Consider the following 24,427-nt stretch of genomic DNA (forward strand, 5'->3'; position numbering starts at 1 on the left):
TCATGCTTGGCCTGACAGGACACCACATGGAGTGACCCAAATGCTCTGTAGCCTTGCCATGCATCTGGATGTCTGTGAGTCTGTCTGCAGGTCTTGGGGGACACTTGAAGGAGAGGGAACATGTGATAGAGGAAGTAATAAGAGAGAAACCCAGAAAGGCTGCATAATATTGAGTCAGGGAGGGTCTTCAGTACATGACTACAAATCCAGGATGCATCTGAGAGAATGGCCAGATCAGGAAGGACCTGGTCTTCATTTTAGAATGGTCCCTTTGGAGTGGTTGTCTGTCAAAGGAGGTGATTCTGGAAGCAGAAAGGCCAGTTAAGAGGCTGGATGGTCCAGAGAAGAGATGATGAGGTCTGAATCAGGTGGAGATGGGGAGGGATGGGGAGGAGAAGATGCATCCCAGGATAACTTGGGCAGTGGAATGGGTGAGGAAGAGAGTGGGAGAAAGGAGAAATATATGACAGTTGAGTATCTAGATTCAGAAGCTGATGATTCTATGACATCTATGCCAGAACTCCTGAAACCCAGAGAGGGCCCTTAGGGAGCCTTTGAGAAGCTTGTTTCCCTTTGTTGGGACTGTGGAGCCTGAATGGGGCCCCAGAGTCACAAAATAGATGAGAAGGAAGCTTCCTTCCAAAGGAGTGGGATTTAACAGATCCAGCAATAGTGGGTTCCATTCAAGATCTAGCTTAGGCAACTGTCTGAGTAACCTAACATTATCCATTCGTGTGTCCATCCATCCATCCATCCATCCACCCACCCACCCACCTAGCCAGCCAGCCAGCCAGCCAGCCACTTGTCTATCCATCCATTCCTAACAACATGAGTTGAGTTCCTACTCTATGCTGAGCCAAGATTGGCAAGGCTAGCTCTCTCCTGGTCATTAAAATCCTTGAATCAGCTTGGGGTGCGAGGCAAGTCACTTCACCTGTAAAATGGCAATCGGCACCTCCTTTGCAGTGAGTTGAAGTCAATGAACTAACTGACCCATCTCAGTGCCTAGAAGAGTCCCTCAGCATGTGAATTCTCTTCACGCTCTTGTGCCCTTCTCACTGTCTCTGGGATGGCTGCAGTGTCCCAACCAAGGGAATGGCCCCACCTCCTCTAGATTCTCAGCCCTATTTCAGGTCAACAACTCCTTTTGCTCACTAGTTGCACTTTGATCGCTCAGGATCCTCTGAGTTACAGTCCTACTCAATATCTCACATTTATTAGGGTGACACAGACCCAGCCTTTCCTATCAAGGTAGATGGACATTTCTGCACAGTTCCCCTTTAATGTCATAAGGCTTAAGTAGTTCATCCTTAATTTGCAGAGCATTGTGGAGTTGTCCTCTGGGTAGTGTTCACAATGGACTTTCTGTTGAATGGTTAAGAGCAGAGAATGAGGCTAGCCCGGGTTTGGATCCCACCCGGCTCCACCACATTGTGGCTGTGTCAGTTTAGGCCACAAAATCCCCAGAGGATCGGGGAGGGGTGGGAAGCAGAGATGCAGCTGGGATTGGTTTTGGGTAGAGTGACCATAAATCCTGGTTTGCCTGGTCAAGTCCTGGCTTATGACTGTTGGCCCAAAGTCCCCATTCACTTAAAAAGTGCCATGGTTTGGAAAATCAACCATACATTCTTATGGCTTTTTCTGGGAGATTATGGAGAACTGGGGCGATCAGCCACCTGGTGCTTATTAGAAAGGTCTTCATTTATAGAAAAAGGAAAAGAAAAACAATCCTGATTCTCAGAAACATTGTTGTAACAATACTGCCTTTCATCCTTTTCTCTATGCCTTTTTAACCTATTTGAGTGTTATTGTCTATGAAAGACTGCATCTTGCTCTTTTTCCATCTGCCATCACATGTTACTTTTCTTGTGTTCTTTTTATAAATTTTTTTAAATGTTTATTTATTTTTGAGAGAGACAGAGACAGAATGAGAGTCGGGTTAGGGGCAGAGAGAGAGGGAGACACAGAATCCGAAGCAGGCTCCAGGCTCTGAGCCGTCAGCACAGAGCTCAATGCGGGGCTCGAACTCACAGAGCTGTGAGATCATGACCTGAGCCAAAGTCAGACGCTCAACCGACTGAGCCACCCAGGCGCCCTTTCTTGTGTTCTTATACTCAGTGTCAGTTGCATCATGTCCTGTCATGAATCGTAACTTATGTAGTGAACATTTGTGTGTCCCGGAACCTCTCCAAACTGGAGTGAGTGATTTGGGTAAGACAGGTTCATGTATGGATAGGAGGGGTTTCGCTGAGCCAGGGAAATGCAATCATTGCTAAGTTCTTGTGTTGGAATCATTCTTTGGCTCAGAAACCCTGTTTTTTTTTAAATATATTTTTTAATGTTTATTCATTTTTGAGAGAAAGAGAGACAGAGCGTAAGTGGGGGAAGGGAGAAAGAGAGAGGGAGACAGAATCCAAAGCAGGCTCCAGGCTCCGAGCTTTCAGCTCAGAGCCTGACATGGGGCTCAAACCCACAAACCGTGAGATCATGACCTAAGCCAAAGTCTGACACTTAACTGATTGAGCCTCCCAGGCGCCCCGGGCTCAGAAATCCTGTTAAAGTCATATTGGGCTCAAAGGCTGTCTGGATCCAAGCACACACTGCCCCCCCCCCCCAAACCAAAGTGGGTCCTGGGACCTCTACCATAGGTCCTGTTCCTTTCCCCTGCCTTAGGTCAGATCCTAAGCAGGAACAGCTATATCCAAGGTATTCCTTATGAACTAGGGGTGATACTTTTTTTAAAGTTTATTTTATTTATTTTGAGAGAGAGAGAGAGCAAGGGAGGGACAGAGAGAGAGGGAGAGAGAGAATCCCAAGCAGGCTCCGTGCTGTCAGCGCAGATTCAGGGCTCAAACTCACAAATGGTGAGATCATGATCTGAGCCAAAATCAAGAGTTGGAAACTTAACTGACTGAGCCACCCAGGTGCCCCAAGGGTGCTTCTTTTTAATAAAGCTAGGATCTTTGATAATTTTGAAGTCCACCTTCCCTGCTCGCATAAAGCTTGGGGCTTAGTGAAAGAGGCAGTTATCAATCAAATGCAGCAAGAGATATAATTACAAAATGCTATGAGCAGTGGCTGCTTCCATGTATATTGGTGGGGGGGCTGCTAAGTGCTGGTAAGAGCACCGAAACTTGGGAGCTGACCAGATTGGGTTTTGAGACTTCTAAGAGCAGTGGAGAAGGCGACCAAGACTCTGCTCCTCTGTTCATCTCATCCCCCTCCTGCTCACCTCCTGTCTCTTCCCTGTCGGAGACAGACTGCGCATGTCCCCCTGAATGATGACTCCTGCCCTGTCTGCCCACCTGCACTCTGGCCATGGCTTCTCCCAGACCTCTGGGCCTGGAGCCTGGGTGGTGGGTGGTGTCTCACAGTGAGAAATGGCACCCAGGAGGAGGAGCAGTTTGGGAGGGAAGATGCCAAGAACCGTCTGTACAGACTGAGTCTGAGGTGAGCAGTTGGATCTGTGAGTCTGAAGCACACGACGTGCTCCTTACCCCAAACAGGGCCTCCTGCACATTCCCAGCCTCAGTAGCAGCATGTGGTCCATCGATCTGAGCCAGAAACAGAGCAGGCTTCTTTGACGTGTCCTCCACCTCCACCTCCTGTCACTCATCCATCACCCAATACCCCCAATTTCCCTTCTGTGGGAGCTCCCTAAGCCTTTCACCTCCTCCCTGGTCAGGGCCACCATCTCTCATTGAATGTTCTCCCTGCTTCTGCCCTTGTGCCCTCCAATCCGGTCTCCAAAAACAGCAGCCAGTCATCTTTTCAAGATGCAATTCTGACTAGGTCACCTCTCTCTTTTCACACCTGTCCAGTTTGAAACCAGCATCTTGTCATGGCTTTGGGGCCCAGAGCGACTTGGCATCTTGCCTGCCTCAAGGGCCTCACGCATGGCCTGTGATGATACCCTCCAAGGGAGAATATGCACATGGAGGAGAGATGGGGCCCAGGGCTGAGTCCAGAGGAGCATCCACCTTTGAGGGAGGGCAAAAAAAAGGGGGGGGGGACTCCTGTGAGGAAACCGACAGGTACGACAGGGATTAGGAAGAAAAACAGAAAAGCAGATGCCCCAGAAGCCAGGGTTGTCTCCCAGTTTTGAGAGATATACCAAGATAAGCCGGGTCAGATGCCACAGAGATGTTGGGTAATGTGAGAACGGAGCAGATGTAGTGACCTGGGCAAGCTGTTCTGGGAGAGTGCTGGGGGCAGGGGCAGTTTGCAAGGGGTTGGGAATGAGCAGGAGGTGGGAGCTGAGACAGCATGGCCAACGTGAATGTGACAGACTGACAGATAGTGAATTTGATCATGCCAATGAAAACAATTTCTCTGGGAGTGACATGACTGCTGAGAAGAGGAGAGAATGATCCCAAGAACAAGTGCTTGGTCCGGGAATGGAGCAAGCTGTGAAAGTTGGCACAACCCGCTGTTTCTCCAGTCCTTGGCTAAGATCCATTTGGTCTCTAAATACACTCAATTTTCTGCATGTAAGTTTCCTGCAGGACCTAAAGTTTGAGGACAACCAAGGGAAGAAAAACGAACATTCCAGACCATCCCTCCATGAACTAGATTTTTTTGAGAGCACTAGCGACCACTATAATCCCACAACAGGGCTCCTCCTGCCTCTTTGAACCAGCATGTTTGTTCCACCAACATAAAAGCCCACTATGAGTCAGCATGCTGCTGCATATTGTGGACACAGCAGTGAATATTCCATCCAATTATTCAGGCCAGCCCCACTGTACACAGACACAGATGTGTGTGTGCATCACACACACACGGGTGCATCCTCTCTGTATGTGTGGTCAAGGCATCACCAATGGGCTGGGTGACATAGTAGGGGCCACCTGCCACCTCCCCTTAGGAAACAGAGCAACCCCTCTCTGGCTCTCTTGACTTTGTCCTGTCTTGGACAGTCTGGACTTCAATCTGAGCTGCCTAGCAGATGTTATCCCATCTAAGCCCCATTTTCCAGATTGGATGCCCCATGCTCTATTACATTAGATCCGTGGATCCAGGGCAGGGGCTGCTGACCTGAGGATGCACCATCCTTGTTTGGGGGATAGGTGCCCTGTGTAATGTTTAATCCTGGTGGCCCAGGCACAAGTCACTCATTGACTGATGAGGCCAAAGTCTGTGGCCAAAAGAGCTGAGGTTGCTTTGGGCTTTTCTCAGAAATCAGCTCTTCCCCTGAAGCTCCCTTCCTCATGTGGTTCCAGCTCTGTGCTTTCATGCTGGCCTCAGGGACCAGGCCTGAGGGTGAGGTTGTGGACAGCACACTCTCAGATGGTAGTCCCATGCTCCAGCTTCTAGGTTCCAGACCTGAAGCTTTGAGATCTAGCTTTAGACTTCAGGTCCTGAGTTCCATGTTCTGGGCCTGGAGCTGTAGGCCCTGTACCATAAATTCTCAGGTGCAAGCTCTGGGTTCCGGGCTCCAGGATCTGAGCTCCAGTCCCCTGACTCCAGTTTCAGGCATCTGACATCCAGCAGAGCAGGGACTCTGCTTCTTGGCATTGGGCTCTAGGTTCTGGGCTGCAACCCCTGATTCCAGATACCAGACTCTACTTCTTATTTTGTTATTATTATTTTTTTAAACTTTATTTTTAACTAATCTCTACACCCAATGTGGGGCTCAAACTTACAACCCAGAGAGCAAGAGTCTCACACTCTAGCCACTGAGCCAGCCAGGTGCCCCTCCAGATTCTAATTTTTTAGACTTCAGGCTCTTGGCTCCAGTTTCTGGGTCTGGGCTTCAGGTTCCAGTTCCAGGCTTTGTGCTCTGGGTCTGGGCTCCCAGTTCCAAGCTCCAGTTCCATACTCCATACTCCAGGTTTTGGGTCTGGTTGCTGGGTTCCTTCAACTCCTCAGCGGAAGGGCTGGAAGACGGTAGCCTACCTGGCTAGTGGGGTTACTGCTGCCCACCCCTCTTAGCTGGCCTGGGCCTCATTCTGGCAGTCAGCATTCTGGGCTGGCCTAGAGGTGGGAGGCTGGTTCTATGGTGCTTCTCCTTGGCTTTCTGCCTCTGTTCTATCCCCAAGCCAGTTCTCTGCAGATAGGAGCTGAGATGGACCACACAGGAATCACAAAACACACACGTGTCATGTTCTGTTTCTCTTGGATCCGCCAGGACCACCAGGGACACCAATAGTGCCCCCTGTTTTTGTGTAGCGGTATGGGCCTGTGCCTGGCCTGGGATGCTTCTGATTCAGTATAACCAACCGTGTGTGTTCCTTCCCCTCTGGGCATTTCTTTCTCTGTGGAAGCTAAATTCCAGCCTCTAGTCCCCCAGAAACTGGAGTCACCTGACCATCAGGCCAGGCCTCCTGCAGGGTGCACCTTGCGCTCTCGCTCTTGGAGGTAGGAATGGCTGCCCCTGGAAGAATCCGCCCACAGCTGCGTCAGCACTTACAGCTGGGCTCCAGGTGAGAACTGGTGCCTCTACCTGCCCCCACCCCGGCCCAGAACCCAGGTCACCGTGCGCTCTGTGCTCGCTCTGTGCCCATCCCATACTGCTTTACGTCTAAGACTGTCAACAGTGTAAGGGACCAGAGATAAGTAGCAAGTTTCTCTCTTAGAGTCTTGGGTCCCACAGGTGTCCTCCAGGCAGTCATATCTCTCTCTGCCTGTGTCCTCTGTAAACTGGGGGTGCTGGAGCTGCACAGCAGTCAACAGATGTGTGTTTTCTCCCCTCCTTAACGCTGGGTGCTGGGTGGATAGGCCAACTCCCTTCCAGTCTTCCCATCTGGTGGGGGAGGAGAAGCAACTCCACTACTTTTCCCAACCACCAAGGAATCCAGCTCCATGCAGTGGCTTTGAAAGGGCCTGTGGGTTGACCAGGTCATGACTTTTGCCCCTGGGCCTGGACCCCCATCTTTGCAGTGAGGGCCCAGGACCTTGAGGGGTTCTGAGAGCACAAGAACTGGAAGGAGGGAACTGGGTCTCCTTCAGCCCAGGACAGCTTCAGGGGACATATTGGGGGATTGTGGCAGAGGGACACAGCAGCCAGCCAAAGTGGGCCAAGGTGGCCGGTGGGCTGAAGCCCCCAGGGAAGAGTTGGTTTTCCTTCTGGAGAAAGGGATGGTGGTCCAGTGTGACAAATAAGTGGCCCTGGGAAATTCTTTGTGTTTTTAGAATTATTAGTTTTTAAAAGTGTTTTATTTATTTTTGAGGGAGCATGAGCAGGGGAGGGGCAGAGAAAGAGGGGGACAGAGGATCCAAAGTGGGCTCTGCACTGACAGCAGCAAGCCCAATGCAGGGCTCGAACTCATGAACCTGAGCCAAAGTCAGACACTCAACCGACTGGGCCACACAGGTACCTCTATTATAACTATCTTTAGGGATGCCTGGCTGGCTCAGTGGATAAAGCATACAACTCATGATCTCAGGGTTATGAGTTCAAGTCCCACATTGAGAATAGAGCTTGCTTAAACAATAAATAAATATTATAATTATTTTTAATTGCATCTTTTAAAAAACATTAAAGCTAAAATGAAAGTGTCCTTTGACTACTCCTCCCAATCCTAGTCCCCTCCCCATTTTTATCTGCTTGGCATGCGTCTTTCTAGAGCATTCTCTATTCTTCCTATATACTTATACATGTGTCTCTGTGTTTGTGGTTTATACAAAGGTATCATGTCATGTGCATTGCTCTACTTTCTTTTACCAAACAATAACACATCTTGGAGAACTTTCCACATAAGGACATGCTGTACCCAATTCTTTACCTGCTGTGTGGTATTGCAGAACACAGACACGCTACCACCTTTTGTGTTACCCCACACATTTGGCTGTTTGCCAGTTTTGAGGTCATAGACACCCCTGCAGGGAGGGCGACCCTGTACGTGGGAGTGAGTAATTCTCTGGTGGTAATGCTGGGGTCAGATGCTGCATTTTTAATTTTTATGCTCTTCTCCCCAGAGCAGCCACCTCAATGTATCCTTCCCCACCCCACCCCCAGAGGGTGCTGGCTTCCCAGAAGGGGTTCCTACAGCATCAGAGTCCTCCCTGGTGTATGTCCCTGAGTCAGACAGCCTGTGCGCTGGTCAGGCTCCAGCAACAAATTCTTTGCAGGATCCTGGACTAGTCACTTCCTCTCCTGTAGCCTTGGTTTCATCCCCACCAGGCTATTTTGTCATGAAGACAAAAATGAGATAAAGGATGGAGCCTGCCTAACTTGGGGGCCTGAGTTGATATGCAGGTTCCTCACCCTCCAGGGGCTAATGTCTATCGAGGCTCTTCCACCTGACCCATGGCCCCCTCTATCATGGGGCAATCACATTTGTTGGTCCATAAGAGTAATAGGCATCCCTGCTGGGGCTTCAGAAGGGCAGGGGTGGGTGAAGGGGGGGCTTGCCTGAAGGATCTGCCAGTTTTAGGAAAATACCCTTCTCTTACCTGGTGTCCCTTCCTCTCTATCCTGGCACATGGAAGGGTGTCTCTGCCCACAGAGAGAAGCCCCAGGGCCCAGGAAGTGCAAGGGAGGTTCCACAGCCGATTGGGGAAGGGACATGGGTTTGTCTCCCTACCCCCATCTGGCCAAAGACTGTGTGCTATGCAGTCCCCTGCCCAGGACCCCCACTGCCCTGCTGTCCCTGCTTCCTTCACTTGGTCAATCTGAGGCTGCAGAATCATTTGTCAGCCCAGTAGGCCAGGGGGAAACAACAGTGACTAAGATGGACAAGGTCACTGCCACCAGGGCATGTTTATCATATTGTCAGCAAACAAGTGTAAATAAGTAAATAAGGTCATTACAGAGTGGGATTAGCACTGTGAAGGAAGAAAACTGGACAGCATGGTAGAGAAAAAAGTTGGGGAGCACTTCATATCTGGTGTCAGTCCATTTGGACTGCTATAACAAAAATACCAGAGACTGCGTGGCTTACCCAAAAATTTATTTCTCACAGTTCTAGAGGCTGGAAGTCCAAGATCAGGGGGTCAGCATATTCGGTGTCTGTGAGAGCCCTCTTCCAGGTTGTAGACAGCCAACTTCTTGCTGTGTCCTCACAGGGTGGAAGGGGTGGGGGAGCTCTCTGGGGTCTCTTTTATAAGCACACTAACCCCACTCACGAGGGTTCCACCTTCATGACCAAGCACATCCCAAATGCTCCACCTCCTAATACCATCACCTTAGGGCTGGGATTTCAACATATGAATTTGGGGGGAGGGGAACACAAACATTTAGACCACAGCTTCAAGTGACCAGGGAAGGCTCCACTGAGGTGTTCAAGCTGAGATCTTCAATGAAGCAAGACTTTTGTGGTTGCAGGTCTCAGAAAACCCACTCAGAGTCACAAGCACATACACATGGAAAGAATGCGTTGGCTTGCCTAAATGAGAATGTCTAGGGGTGGTTGACTTTAGATGTTCAGGGAAATTTTGGAATCTCCCTCTATCTCTCAGTCCTGCTCTCCTGCATTTGTTTGATTCACATGCAGGTTCTCTCCCTGTGTATCCTCTGTTCAAATCCCTAGGAAAGGGTAAAGGACAAGGACTGTCATTTTCATTGGGGTCAGAAGATCATCCCTGCACCAAACTCTGATTGACCAGGCCTGGGTCATGAGCCCACCCCAGCAGCTAGAGGGTCTGGCCAGCCCAGACAAAGAAAATGGGCAGTGGGGGTAGAGGGCTGAAGTCCCCCAAGAAAGGCTTGGGTTAGACTTCTGAAGAAAGGCACATTGGGTCAGCAAACCCCACTGATTTCTCTCAGGAATTTCAAGGATGAGATGCCATGATAGGGGGTGTGGGGGTGGGGGGTAGTTCCTGACAAACGGGACAGCAAGCACAAAGAACTGGAGTGGTTCAGAAGAGAGTTTTACCTGTCTGAGGTGGTCAGGAGGTGTCCCCTCAAGGTTCCCATGTCCCCTTGTTTGTCTCAGCAGCACTGGGATTGAGTCTGGCTTCTCTGCCCACAAGCTGGGCCCTCCTTCTGGGAGGTCCTCCCCACTCTCTCTCCCTGTGTGGGCTACCTAGGGACAGGGATGGGCACCCAGCCAAAGCAGACAAGGGACAGAACCTGCTCCCACCACAACACCCAGTATCCTCTACAAGGCTCTAACGCATCCGAAGAAGCCCACAGCCATGTCTGCAGAGACACACTCAGTCCCAGTAGAAGCAGAGGACAATAGCCAGATGCTGTACTCTATTCAGATCCAGAGACTGAGGAACAGTGCGATGACAGGTGGCAGAGGCATGGCTCCCCAGAAGTGTCTTCCCCTCCCTCCCTTTGCCCCCCCGCCCTTCCTCCTTTCCTCTCTGTCTCTGTCTCTCATATTCACACCCCAATACTCTGTGCAGTCAGGAAGAGAGAGTCTGACAACAGGAAGTCAGGGGGCACGTCTTGAGGTCCCCAAGGGCTTCCTGGCACTGACCCTGGTGACAGAGGCAGTATGGCTTGGGGGGGGGGCACATAGGGTAGACTGGTATACAAGGAACACACCTCATGGGAGAATAATAATTACTATTATAATAACAATATCATACATCCAGGACAAACCCAGTTGCCCCAAGCCAACTGCAAAATCCATATGTCCAGCAGAGCCTATGTGAGTAGTGGGAGGGGCTTCCCGCCTGCACCTCCAGGCCTTACTCATACCAGCTCCCTGAGGAGGGGCCAGCCCCTCCTCCTGCTCCTTGCTGAGGCTTAGCACAGGGTGAGGAGGCTGGCACTGCCAATGCCATCCTTCTGTGCTGGACATGCCTGCACCAGAGAGGTTAGGCCCACCTCCCCTCAGTGGCCTGGCAGCAAGGGATGGATGAGTGAACCTATAAGGGACCAAGTGGTGGCAGCTGTGGGGTGCGGCTCCTCTGAGCCCACTCTCCGCCCTCTTCTGGCTCTTCCTGCGGGCCTGCCCGTGACAGGAAGTGGCCAGGAACACTCATGGCACAGACAGGGCATGCAGAGCGGGCCCATGGCATGCTTGGCCCGCCAGGTGCCATGCAGCCGGCCTGGACTGTTGGGCAGCTGTCAGAGGGCTGAGTGGGCAGTGGAGTCCAAGGGGTCCCCCTTGGGTTGGACCTCTGATTCAGTCTGTGGTGGGGCCTCCTGGGAGTTGGGCCCTTGGACAGGCAGCTGCAGAAATTCTGGAAGCACCAGGTCCTCTTTGCGCAGAAGGCCCCTCTGGTCATTGGCCCCGCTGCTCTGCACCCGATTCAGCAGCTCCACTAGGCCTAGGGGTGACCACAGAGTCAAGAAGCCCACCAGTGCAGACCTGCCTATGCTAGCCCACCACTGTTCTACTGCCCTTATTATGACCACAGCCTCCCCAAATGCCCCCCTCCCACCCTTCAGGCCCTCTGGTCCTCCAACCCCAATGGACATTGTTCCAGCCCCAATAACATCAAGCCTCAGATCAAGCTTCTCTGGTACCACCCACCCTCAATGGTCCCCAACCCTTTTGGTCTCTAGTTCCCACCATCCCCAAAGTACCTTCAATGTCACAGGTCTGCCGCTTCCCAGTGATACTACTGGTTGCCTGGGCCATCGAGTTGAGGGACAGTGAAGAGGGATGGGCGGCCTTGTTCTGAGTTCTAGGCTGACCGCCCTGCGAGAATGTGGAGTCAGAGCCACAACTGGGAGGGGAGGTGCAGTAGGCAGAAGAGGGAGCCCTTACTCTCACTCACCTGGCTGCGGCACGGGGCTGTGTCTCCAGCTTCAGGAGTCTTCACCCCTATGGCAGAGAGGGCCACCCTTACTGTTTGCCTCCCACCTGGACCCCTTCTGGGCCAGGGTCATCTCCAGGGACCAAGCCCCAGGGCCTTGGTTCTCTACCTGGGAGAGTGTCCAAAACCAGTCTCTGGGCTGCCACCGAGCTCACTAGCTTCCCCAGATCCAGCGGCTGCTTCTCGCCTGGCTGTGGGAACAGGTCAGCAGCCTGCAGGACAGGCAGCCCGTTCCCCGCTGTCCCTCCTCTGCCCTGCTGTCCCCCAGCTCACCAGGCACAGTGCCACCTGCTGTGGGCTCAGGCCGTGCTTCGTCAGAATGGGCTGCAGCGCCTCCTGCAGTCGCTTGGTGGGCTTGGCGGAGATCCGCACCACGCGATCCAGCGCCGCCAACTCGAGCCTGCACGGGACCCTAGCGCTGCGGAACCGCGGAGAGCCGACCCCTCCTCTCCCCCAACCCATCCCGGACGAGGCCCAGGAGGGGGCGGAGCCTAAACTAGGGGGGGTGGGACAACTTGGGGGTGGGACCTCAGTCCCCGGGACGCGGTTAGCACCAGGGACAGGACCTGAGAGGGAGTACAGCAGCCAGAACTGGGACCCAAGCCTGGGAGGAGGGGCACTCACTCGAAGGTGATCCTGTTCTCCAGCCGCACTTCCTGGTCCGCCAACACGGTGCAGTCCTGATCCAGGACCAGAGCCTTCTGCGGATGCCAGTCAGGGTCTCAGAGTCCCTCCCTCCGCACCCCTAACGATCCCCAGGGTCCGAAGGAACCACCTCACTTCCACCCATGGCCTCCACTGGGGATCCCTACGGGTCAGAGGGAAAGGCGATGGGCAGGTGAGCGATAGCGATGTGGATGGAATAAGACACCTGGCTGAGTCGGAGCCTAGCCAGGGAGAAGGGTGGCAAGAAGGTTGGACAGCCTTGGAAAAGAAACGGAGTTATGGGAAACATGGGGGTGGGATGAGCACGAAATGGTAATGAGGCTGCTTGGATACGGAGCAGGCTTAGGTCCTGGATTATGGAGCTGCCTCTTCTTGGGCCAGGCCAGTCCAGGACCCACTTCCTGGATGGCTGCCCACTTTTGTCTCAGGCATGTGAAATCCATGGATGCATTTCCTCCCTCACCACCCACCTTTGATCAGCCACCCAGACCTTGTCCCTTTTTTGACACTTGTCCACTTCTCTCCATCCCCACCTACTAAGGACACTTCTTGTCTCCTCACTGCAACAAGAGCTCTTCTCCCAGACCACTGTGAGGCCAGAAGGATATAAAGTATCTGGCACAGTGCCTGGCACATAGTAGGTACATAAACAGTAGGTAGTGACTACTGCCCATGTAGGTCCCACTGCCTGCACCAGCCCAGGGCAGGGAGGCAGCCTCTTCCAGGGAAGGCCTGTGCTCTGCTGCAGGGACAGGTGGAGTGTGGGTGGGGAGTTATATTCGGCAGATGAGAAGGCCCATCTGGGCTTCAGAGTCTTCCCCGGGTGGCCTGAGTGGGCAGAGATCCTCCCACTACTGCCCTCACAGTCCCACTCTCCAGGCCCCTGAACTTGCCCTGCACTTCTTATTCACATCCAGACTTCACTTAAGTTGTTCCTTCGGCTGAGAATGTCTTTTCCTGACAGTTCTGCCAGGCAAACTCCTCCCCATCCTTATCCTCCCCTCATCAACAGCTGCCTCTTTCGTGAAGTCTTCCCGGAGCCAGCCAGAAAAGCTTACTTTTCCCTAGAAACTCTCTGAAGCTTCGGCTCCTCTTCCCTGATCACATCCTGCCTGGCTTACCGCCAGCCTGTGGACCTGGAGGACAGAGCTCAGGTCTGGGTCCCTCTGCTCACCTACCTGGCAGGGCCTTAGGCCTTGTCTGGGAGAATGAAATCCTATAGGGTCTCCCTGGAATGCAGCATTCTTTCTTCGAACCCTTCTTACTGGATGATTTGTTTTAAAGTACATTTCCCCCCACATTCCTCTGTAAAGCTTAATTCTAGTTTGCACCTCAAGAAAACTTTTTTTGTGGGCTAGGTGCATTTGAGTGCCCCTGATGGCCTTTCAAAGATGGTCAGTAGGGACTCTGGGGGTCATGGGGGAAACCCAGCTCTGGCAGTGGTTCTCCCCTACTCTCCCTCCCCAGAGCATCACAGTGAAGATAATGGTAAAGCTGGAAACCAGGAGGGGAATGGGATGGGGAAAGAATTTTCATGGGATGAGAGTGGAAGTCTGAGTTTGAGGAGTTGGTGCTGGGTTGATTTGGAGCTGGGCATGGGGGACGGGGCAGGGTTGTGTTGAGGATTGGAATTAGGAAGGGGGTGAGGATGGGAATGGAACTGGGGTGGAGGTCATAGCTGAGCACAGATAGGAATGGGGTTGGGATCAGGAAGATAGTTAGAGTTGGGGACCAGGCCAAGTCCACACCTGCTCATTGCCCACCAGGTAGACTTTGATGTCAGGTAGAGAGAGACCTCGTTTCTCACAGATGCCTGCCAGCATGGCACGGATGGTGAGGCCAGGTCGGGCCAGGGCCAAGGAGGCTGTGCCATCGGGCAGGTACACGCAGCAGTACTTCCCTGGCCTGCTTTCGCTCTCACCTTCTGTGCTCCCAAGGCTTTTCCTGTGGCTCTGATTCAGGACAGGGGTGGAAGGAAGGTCATGTGTACATATTCAGGGACATGCAGAGAGTTACACAGGCAGGTAAACCCACCGGGGTGCACACATGCACACACATGCCTAAGGGCACACTTTTAGGCAGTCAAAGATACTCCTACAGGAACATATGTATGCTCACATGTATATGTATGCCAGGTGTAAGGACACCCAGAGACAGATCCTCCCACTGACCCCCACACATCTGCTGTGTACACCTGGGCGCCCACACGTACACACACACACACACACACACACACACACACACACACACAGGGAATGTACACCATGCCATGCATGGGGCCCATTGTGGTGAGGACAGGAAGAAAGTGAGGAGGCTAAGGGGTTGGTAGCAGGAAGATGTAAGTAGGAACCATGACTAGGAATGATGGTGGCCACACAAAGGGGCATGAATAGTGGCCCTAGCCTGCACGTTGTCCCCCCCCAGCAGGCCGCTCACCTCAGATTTGCTGCTGACAAAGGCAAGGAAGCCGAGGTCCAGACTGGCAGACGAGTTGAGGGAGCCCTGGGACTCTCTGCGCAAGGCTGAGTTTGGGGCCCCGCCTGCCAGTTCTAGAGGAGACGGAGCAGTGAGCAGAACAGCCCCTCCTTCCTATACCCCCTTCTCCACCGCCAGGTGGACCCCGCTGGAGCCCTCCCGCAGGGGTCTAACGCGGCTTGGGGCCACGGAAGCGTTGGTACTGAGGGGGCTTCCCAAACTTCAGGGCTCTAGTCTGGAAACCGAACCACCGAGGGAACGTGGTGGTCACAGGGTATTTCGGTTTTCACAGATTTACAAATAGGAGGAAGGGGGCATTCTCAAAGCTTGCCCAAACTCCCACCCTGACTCTTGTCTGTGGCCTCCGACCCTCACCCTTGCGGAAGGACTTGCGGAGCGGGCGGCCGCCAGAGCCCTCAGCAGAAGGCTGGTGCCCCAACTCCTCCACGCCCAGCGGCAGCGACTTCCCGGGCTTCAGCTTCGGTTTCTGCGGGTGGAGGAAAGGCGCTGGCTCAGGGCCGGACCCCAGCCTACGTGCAGACCGTGGACACAACCCTACAGATCTGCGCCCGGCCCACTGCCTCCCACTGCCCCTCGTCCGCACCTTCCTGGTGGAGTCGGGGCTGCCGGGGCTGGAGGAGCCAGGTTCCCGCAGGGGGCGTCCCTCGGCCTCCGCCAGGAGACATTCGCGGTACAGCGGGGACTTGACGAACCGCGCATAGCTGTCGAACTTCATCAAGTTGAAGATCTGCGGGACCCGCGCCGGGGCGGTGAGCCGAAGGGGGCGCTCGACTTGCCCCCAGCTTACCTGGCCCTGTCCTCAAGGTTAGCTGGGTCCCCAACCTAGCAGCTGAGACCTTAGCCCCTCCCACGCAACTCCTTGATCTAGCCCAGTGCCTACTCTTGGCCCCGCCTCGACCTCTGCTAGGCTCCACCGCCCCTAGACCCTGCTCCACCGTAGCCTCTGGTACCGCCCTCTGACCCGCGCCCTGCCCCTGCATTTTACTTTGGTGCGGGCATCCAAATCCACATTTGCTCCTCTCCGTAAGCAACTCCAACCCCATCCCACCCCTGACAATCGGGCTTCGCCCTTGGATCTAGTCCCACCTCTTGTCCTTTCTTCCAAGGCCACTCCCCCTAATCCCAAACCGAGGCCCCTGGGAACACTCACCTGGAGCTGCTGTTCCCGGAACATGTCCGGTCGAGGCTCTGCCAGCACCTCCTCGCCTAGCCAAGCCTGCCGGTCTATGTTCACTGGGCTCAGTGCCTGGCTGGACAGGAACTCCCGGTAGATGTGGCGGGCCTCCTGAGCGAGCTGTTGCAGGAGGGACAGGTGAAGGTCAGGGGCATGACCCAGGCTCTGGTCCCACCACTCTGCCCCAGCTCGTCTTTTCCCCACCTGCTGGGTGTCGCTGGCAGGGATCTGCTGGAAGCGCTCACAGGCCTTCCAGAAAGTTACATTCTCAGCACTGAACTCCTTCTTCAGGAACTCCTGGTGCACAGAAGGAAGAGGCAGGCAGAGACACAGAGACCCAGTCAGGGGATGTGGTCAAAGAGATTGGGATAGAGATAGGGCCAAGAGGCCAAATCAGACAGATAGGGCCAGACAGACAGATGGGGCCAGATCAGAAGGCACAGAGAGGAAATGGGAGGCAGAGACAAGTTCCCTGCTGAGAGCAAAGGAAGAAGATGCCAAAGAAAGGCTGGATGAGGCAGCTGACACAGGAATTCCACTCTGGCCAGCTTGAAGCTCCATCCATATCCTCTCCCATGCCGGCCACCCTACCCCCGCCCCCCACCTGGTGGCCACTGCCATCTGCCCTCCCTATCCCATCCCAGGGCTTACAGTGAAATATGCCAGCCCCAGAGGGTCCTGCAGCAGCCGCTCAAAGGACAGGCCCCAGCTGGCCACAGGCTGCTCCTCGGTGGAGAAGGGGCTGCTGGGGCCACTGGGGAGGCTGTGGATACTGAGAGAGCTTCCTCGGCCATCACCCTGGCCCTGGGGCCCTGCTGTGCTGCTCAGCTCTGTAGGTGGATAGACAAATGGTGGTGAGCTTTGTGGCCTTCCCCAGCCCTTGGCCCAACCCCATCAGTAGGTATTTTCCCAGGAAAGATACCAAGAGGTGTCCCCACCCTTTTCCACATACCCTCCCCCACCCCAGTCAGGCCTCCTCTGTACCCTCTGTCACTTACCTCCATCTGAGACAGCCAGAACCTACAAGAGACCCAAGGTAGATAGTCAGAGCAGAGCCCGGGGTAGATTCTCAAGGGACAGCTCTGGGCTCAGGCCCCAGGACTGGAGCTTGTTTTCCTCTCCCTGGGGGGCCATGCTGGGCATTCCCAGTGAGGTCACTGCTTGCTCAGCATTTTGCTCAGGCTACTCCCGGCTCCCCTTCCATCATGTGCCAACCACTGTGTGCTGGAATTTATGCCAGTTACTTTCCATTTGCCCCTGGTTCCCTCCTCCCTCAGCACTTGCTGGGTAAGCCCAGATGTACAGCATGGTGAGGATCAGCACAGACTTTGAATCTTGTCTCTGCCATTTACTAGCTGAGTAACTCGTTACTTGTTTGTTTGCATCTGTAATAGGAGATGGTGATAATAATAGTAACTTACCTTCTGGGACTATTGTGAGGATCAAATCAGTTTAATACATTTCCAGCACTGAGAACAGTGGCCAGCATGTGGCAAGGGCTGTATCAATGTTTGCTGGTGTCTTTGAGGAAGGAAAGGTGTCTCTGTAGCCAGTGATCTCTTTGTTGCAACTGTTTCCTCTTGGAGAGGAAGACCCTGAGAGACCATGGGCCCCACCCCATCTTGGGCTGGGATCAGGATGCAATTTTAGAATGTAAAGCAGTCATTCTCAAACTCTAGTGTGTATTAAAATGACCAGTAGGAAACCACCTCCAGAGATTCTGGCTCAGTAGGTCCAGGATGGGGTCTGAGGCTCTCCATTTCTAACAAATTCTCAGGCAATGCTGATGCACTGGTCCATGGACCACATTTTGAGTAGCATTGCTGCAGAGACCAACTTCATCCTCTCCCCCCCCCACCCCCCACGTACAACTCTGACTTCTCTGGGAATCCAACCATTAGTGAAATAGAAAAACTCTCCTTTCAAAATGACTCTTGCAGTGGTTTCCCTTGGTCTTCCTACCTTCCTAGCAGCTCCTCCAGTTTCCTCCTCATCTCCTACCCACACAAGATGGCCTCCACCCCTCCCTGACTCTGCCTTTCCCTCTCCCACATCTCCCCAGATCCAAACCTACATAGCCAACTTCCTGCTAACATCTCTGCCCAAATGTCCCACAAGCCCTTTGAACTCAGCCAGTCCCAAGGAGAAGCCATCTCTGCTACTACCAGAGCAAGGCACCAAAACAGTTTCCCTACATCCTGTCTTTCTTCCCACTACCTGGGCTCCTAGCACCAGGGCCCGATCATCCCCCCTTCCCTTTCTCTCTCTCACATCCTCTTCCCACTAGTCCTGTCACAGGGACCACCTGTCCCTTTGTTACATCCCTACTGGAAACAGGTCTACAAACATCTCTCCCAGGAAGCCTCTCCCTGCCCTCCTATCTGGGATCTCCCTCTGTGCTCCCCATTCTCACCTGGGAACACTCAGGTTCCATATCTGTGAGCCAGAGCTGGCCTGCAAATATGTTAGTACATAATTAATATCTTGGCTCTCAGACTTTTTTTCTTTTTAAGTTTAAAGGTGTTTCCCACATTTAAAAATCAGGAGTTTTACATAAACTCCTGTGATGCTTCAGCTACCCAGAGCTTCTCCCCGGCATGACAACTTTGGCTGGCATTGAATAGCAACTGCCTTCCCTACAAGGGGCTCATGCTCTGTTCAGAGGTCTCTGAGGCCAGTTTGCCACATTCATGTTACTTATGGAGGCAAGTGCTGCTCCAGACCGCCTGAGTTCAATTTGTGCTGTGTGACCTTGCACAAGGCACTTCACCTCTCTGTGCCTCAATTTCTTTCTCTGCAGAAATGGGGCAAATACTTCTGATTTCAAAAGATTCCTGTGATTAAATAAGTTAAATATATAGATAAGGAACTCAGAACACTATCTGATATGTAGTAAACTTTCATGGAACATTACTGTTATTGCTGCTGTTACATTAGTCTTGACCATGCTCCACTTTGAGTTTGCTAGCCCTGCTATGGAGCACAGGTGTTGGGGCCTGTCAGACTCAGAGTCAAATCCCAGCTCTGCCCTTTTTTACTCTTATGCCCTCGGGCTCCTCCCTAAGCCTCATCTCCCACCTAGAATGTGGAGGTGAGACGTTACTGGAGAGGAAAGTTAGCACAGTATCAGAGCGTGGCCGAGCGCCGAGCCCATTGGCCAGCGTACCAAGCCCCTCCTGGGGGCTTACCAGGAGAGGGGCGCCCTCTCCTGACCCGCCCCAGCCCTCGCCCTCCTGCCTCTGCAGCCCCCATGTGATGGCTTCTTCCCTTCTTCCGGGTCAGCTCCAGGGGCTGCCAGAGAAAGTCCCAATTCCTGGGTTGCATGAGGAGGACGAGTTGAAACCCAGGGTAACCTCCAGCTTGCTCCTTCCTTTCCTGGCAGCCCTACTCATGCCACACGTGCCAGCCTCAACTGCTCTGCAGCTTTGCCACCCTCAGGGCTGCTCTCACCACCCTTTGCATGGGTCTTTTGGAACCATCCTGCCTTCCCCTCTGGGGTGGCCGCATGGCCACCTCTTGCCCCCCTACCGTCCCCCACTCCTCGCCACTGGCCTCTCTCTGGCCTGCCCTCCATCCTGGGACTCAGATCCACGCACTAGCTCAGAGCCCCCACTGCTGCTGCGGCAGCCCTGGAGTTACAGACTGGGTAAAGGCGCCTGGGGCAGAAGCCAGCCCACACTCCTATTTTGTTTTATTCTTGACCTTGTGTGGAATTGCCTGTGTGTGCCTTTAGGTGGGACTGGCTCTCAGGTGGTGGCCAAGCTCCCTGCCCTGGGAAGTGGAGCAGCTGCTGTGTTAACAGTCGAAGCGCAGCCCGGGGCCTGACTAATGAATCCCTTCAGCCTCCCCCATTTCCCTCCTTCTCACTGCACCCTACACTTTATCAAACTTTTCTAGGTTCCCCACACCCCTTCACACTCCTGCTTCCTGCTTCACTGCTTTCTCTTGCTGCGCGTCTGCTCCTGCTCCCCTCACTGAACTGACTGCTCTCCCGATCTCTACTCGCTGACATCAGTCACCTACAAACACCACCAGTTTCCCTGAATCCTCCTGCCTACCACACTGCTGTCCACCCACGGCTAGGCCTCTCTCCTTATCATTTGGTAGCTCCTAGAGGGCAGGTCTGGTTTACAGAGGGAGCCAACCTGAACTCCCTCCCATGAAGCACCCTCCTTGCTCTGGTGCTAGCAAGCAGCCATCAGGACCCTAGCAGTCCTCCCCTGCCATCCCATGAGGCCCCAGCACCTCCTTCGGCAAGGATCCTTTACCTCTGAACGCCCCATATCTGTGGCCGGCAAGTCATGCTTCTCGGCCCCTCTTGCCCCACTGGTTGTTGATATGTATAGTTGGGTCTGAGATGGGGTAGGGAGAGAGATCCAGAGGTGGGAGGGAGTTAGGATAGAGTTCAATTTCAGGTCAGCCACTCAAGGGCAAGCAACGTCTTCCTCTGGACCTCGGTTTCCCCCTGGGTAGAAGGGGGCTCCGCATTTCCAACTCCTTGGGGCTGCTAGGAAGGGTGAGCGAATGTGTGAAAGTCACTGGCATGGAGCCGTCAGGAGCTCTGCTGACCAGGGCTCCCACCTGCCCAGGCTGCCAGGCTTAGGGAAGTTGTGCTGAGCAGGGCCTGCCTTGCCTCACCCCGACTTGCCTGAGAAGTGGTGAGTGAATGGGAGAAAAGGGGAAGAAAGGATGAGGAAGGGTGTGGTGGAAGGTGAAACTCTGACCCATGGTCAGGCCTCAGTTTGCCATAATTTTTTTTCTTAAGCCTGGCAGAACCGCTGGTATCTAAGAATACTAAGGTGAGTGTGGAGGAGCAACATTTCTGAGCTCCACTTGTGTGGCAGGCACTCTCGGACAATACACATCCATGTTCTCACTCACTCTATCCTCAAATCCTTATCCTGCGTGGCAGGTATTACTACCCCCATTTTACAGACGAGGGAACCTAGGCCCAAAGAACTCACACAGTGGGGAAGGGGCTGAGCTGAAGTTAAAATCCAGGTGTGCCTGACTCTGGAGCCTGAGTTATTTCCTCCACTAAGCTGCCTCCCTGGGTGGGCAGGAGATGTACCAGGGGAGCTGGCAGGCCCAGGGCCTTAGCCCTTTGGACACAGGTGGGCAAAGTCAATCAGGGGTAAAGAGCCCAGGGGGTCCTCTTGAACTCTGCCCTCTGTAGCGGTCAGACCTCAAAGGAAGGGGCGAATTATTTAGCATCTTCTGTGCTGGGCACTCTGTACCATCATCTCATTTCATCCTAGTTAGGGGAAACGGAGGCCCCAAGATCCTCTCTGGGTATGTGCACAGAGAACCTTGGGTGCCTGGCCCCTTCAGCCTGAGCCGATCCTGTGGAGCTGAACCCTAGCCCTGAGCTGGATGCCAAGAATACAGACAGAGCTACAGTAGGCTCTGCCTTGCAGGTCTCCCCAGATGGGATGACTACCTGGGCTCCCTGAGAGTGACAGGCTATGATAACCCCTCCTCTCCAGGCTTTAGGCCCAGCTTCCCCTTAGGCCATGCCCCTGTACAAACACCCTGTGTTTCCCCACATCCAGATGCTTCCCCATGCCATCCCCTCCTCCAGATGGCATATCCTTTCAAGAGCTTCCTACTACGATGCACAAAATGAGACAAGAAGTCAGTTCTCCCTCCTCGGGTCCTCCTCAAGCTTTCTCTACCCTGGACCCATGGCTCTTACCCAAATCTGAATTCTCTTCTGGTATTTGTACCCACGTCTTTTGTGCCTTGCCAGGCTGGGAGCTGCTTGAGGGCAGGGGCTAGGATGATGGGTTTGGGTCTTCAGTGCCTAGGACAGGGCCAGCATAGAGCAGACCTATGGAGGGGTTGCTGAATGAATGACTGCATGAACAAATGAAGTGGCAATTGGGGTTGTGTAATGATGTCTCTGGGAGGGGGCTGGGAGCCATCTCTAAGTGACAGGTTTCATTGCAACTGCCTGACAAGCTGAGTGGCAGAAAGCCGAGGCTGACAAATGAAGCTGCCTCAGCAGGGAGTGATGGCAGCAGTGGGTGGGGGTGGTTGCAGGGGGAAGAGGGGGAGGACAGAGCCAGGCAGTTCTGGGAGGTGGGAAAGCAAAGGCATTGAGTCAGATAGTCTGGGTTCAGATGCAGGCCCCTCTACCTGCTGGCTGCCTTCAGCATGTCAGTTCCTCCTCTGAACCTCCCTCGAGAGGTTACTCATGGAAGGAGCTTGACTCCTGGTCCATAAGTGCTGTGCCACAGATGCTGATGCCTGTCCACCCCTCCCCATGACAGTTGAGCATGGTCTTAGAAAGCTGACCAATGGCCATCAAGAAGCCAATCTGTGACCCTCAGGATTTCAACAGGTGACAGGGAGAGTTCAGAACAGGCCCAGGAAGAGCAAAGATAAACCTGTGTGTGAAGGTTGCTGCAAGGAGCCAGGGCATCTATGAGCTTTCCAGGGTTGGGGGCAGTGGGTGCCCTCCCTGCTCTGAATGACTTTTGGGTAGAGAAGCCATGGGCTGATGTGGCAGGGGCAGAGGCAGGGTCTGTCCCTGGGCATCCTCAGTTGCCCTGAAGTCCTGGGCACTGCTCAAAAGCACCAACCCAGCACCAACCCACCCCATCTGGGGTGGTCATGGGAGTGGCCCAGTGTCCTTGGCCTGAATACCCTAGTGTCATGTCTCTGGGTTGGAGTGAGAGGACCGTAGGTTCTTGAACTTTCAAAGTTAGGTCGATGGCAGAGACAGTGAGGTGGGGACTGGGTCAGCTTGGAGGGGTTTGCCTCTCTCCCACCAAGCTAGCCTGGGGCTGGGCAACAAGGAGACACTAGACAAAGGAGAGGTAGAGAAAAGCCTTAGGAATTAGTAGGGAATTAGGAGGGTAAAACCTCAGTTCCTGAGTGAGGCAGGGGATCCATGAAGAGGTACTGAGAATGAAGGGAGGCATGGGGCTGACATTTATGGGGCCCCCACAATGGGTCAAGGGCCTCATATTCATCATTCTACTTAGTCATCTCAACAAGATGACTTTAAGATCTGTTCCAATTTCCTCATTTTATAGGTGAAGATACTGAGAGTCAGAGAGGACCCTAGTATGGGTCAGAGAGGACCCCTAGTAAGAGACACACAGCCAAGAGTGGAATCCAGGTCTCTCTAGACCCATTGGCCTTGTCCCATAGTCCTAGGCTGGGGCTAGGTTGGAGGCTAGGACACTGTCTGGCCTTCCTGGAGATGGGGTTCTGCCAAGTGGGCAGTGGGCTGGTATCCTAGGGAGGAAAGGCCTAGTACAGCCTGCCCCATTAGCTGAATGAATAAAGAAGCTGGACTGTCCGAGGGAAGCTCTGATTTGGAGGCCAAGCAGCCAGGGAGAGGCTTCAGGGGGTGGGGCAGCAGTAATAGCTAAGGCATCCTAGTGCCCAGCTACTCCCACCCTTCCTGGTAGCCCAGGAATAGAAAAGACAAGATGTACAAGCTGGCCTGAGCCTACTGACCCATCCCAGGCTGCCCAAAGACTACTAGTTCTGGCATGAAGCCTCTGGAGCAGGTCTAGCTAAAGGTCAGTGACCCACTTGAAGGTTGCCCCTTACCTGACTTTGGGCGTCAGGACATGGGATGAGTAGGGGAAGGCTGAGGCTAAGTGAGATGTGGAGGCCTGGGCCTCTGGGGGTGTGTGCAGGGGTAAAGGGCCATGCTAGGTCTCCCAGCCCAGATGGTGCCAAAGTGGCAGGAGAGGGAGCAGTGGGTACCAGAAGCCTGTGACCACTGTACTCTGCTGTCATGCCCAAGGTTGCCTTAGGTCCCCAGCAGGGCCATCTGGAAGGTCCTACAGGAAGGGCACCAGGTCCTACTACCTGCTCCTGTCTGTACCCAACTTCTCCCGCCCACTAGCAGCATGCAGGCTCTTCCCCAACCCTGCCGGGTGTGCCTCCTGGGCTCCACCCTGGGTGTGCCCACCCCCTCCCCCGGGCCTGGCCTGGAGCCCACACTCACCATGCGCCCGTTGGGGACGCCCAGGTGCTTGGGCTTCCCCGGCATGCCGTTGCTGTTCACGAGTCCCTGCCGTGAGGAGTGCCCACCATGGGGACTGTGGGCAGCCCCGGCCAAAGCTTGCACGGTGGCAGGCAGGCAACAGAGAGAGCCCAGCTCCGCTCCTGTGGGCCTTCACATCCTGAAACACCAGCTCACTACCTCTTTTCTCTGCCACAGGAAGTGTCTCTATAGAAACCGAACCACAGAAAGAAGCAAGGTCTAAGTGAGCGCACGCCTCTTCCTACATGCACACACACACACACACGTTCACATGCGCACACACACATGCCACAGTGCACTCTTAGCAGTGCCCCACACTGTCACCAACACATTGCCAGAGGCCTGTATGTGTCCAGGAAGTGGCCCAGCCTGGTCTGGCCTAGCCAAGGGAGCTCCAAGTTCATGTCTGGGCACACAGAAGT

The 24,427-nt window shown here is 53.8% G+C and overlaps 1 protein-coding gene and 1 long non-coding RNA gene across 2 annotated transcripts; one reads left to right on the forward strand and one right to left on the reverse strand.

Annotated features, from left to right (window-relative positions):
• Positions 1-10,444: 10,444 nt before the first annotated feature.
• On the reverse strand, positions 10,445-24,186 carry RGS14 (regulator of G protein signaling 14). Its single transcript, XM_015072741.3, has 15 exons — positions 23,967-24,186; positions 16,996-17,017; positions 16,649-16,827; positions 16,202-16,294; positions 15,974-16,117; positions 15,407-15,550; positions 15,178-15,289; positions 14,764-14,876; positions 14,076-14,279; positions 12,286-12,362; positions 11,935-12,061; positions 11,771-11,852; positions 11,623-11,669; positions 11,429-11,543; positions 10,445-11,169 (listed from the first exon to the last, which is right to left on the reverse strand). Exons 1-15 carry the CDS (start codon positions 24,009-24,011, stop codon positions 10,967-10,969), a joined length of 1,707 nt encoding a protein of 568 aa, XP_014928227.2. The 5' UTR covers positions 24,012-24,186; the 3' UTR covers positions 10,445-10,966.
• Positions 11,438-18,441, forward strand: LOC128316373 (uncharacterized). Its single transcript, XR_008300189.1, has 3 exons — positions 11,438-12,968; positions 13,340-13,481; positions 15,095-18,441. It is a non-coding gene; the product is annotated as an uncharacterized LOC128316373 (long non-coding RNA).
• Positions 24,187-24,427: the final 241 nt, after the last annotated feature.

The sequence above is a fragment of the Acinonyx jubatus genome, chromosome A1, assembly GCF_027475565.1.
Source record: "Acinonyx jubatus isolate Ajub_Pintada_27869175 chromosome A1, VMU_Ajub_asm_v1.0, whole genome shotgun sequence".
NCBI classification, from domain to species: domain Eukaryota; kingdom Metazoa; phylum Chordata; class Mammalia; order Carnivora; family Felidae; genus Acinonyx; species Acinonyx jubatus.

Excerpts from the sequence above, each read along its gene's own strand:
- RGS14 (XM_015072741.3), bottom strand. The coding sequence starts at position 24,011 with ATGCCGGGGAAGCCCAAGCACCTGGGCGTCCCCAACGGGCGCATG. Across the intron at positions 16,118-16,201 it reads CTGCCAGCGACACCCAGCAG|CTCGCTCAGGAGGCCCGCCA; the intron begins GTGGGGAAAAGA and ends CTCCTGCAACAG. Across the intron at positions 11,853-11,934 it reads AGCAGGTGGCACTGTGCCTG|CCAGGCGAGAAGCAGCCGCT; the intron begins GTGAGCTGGGGG and ends CTGTTCCCACAG.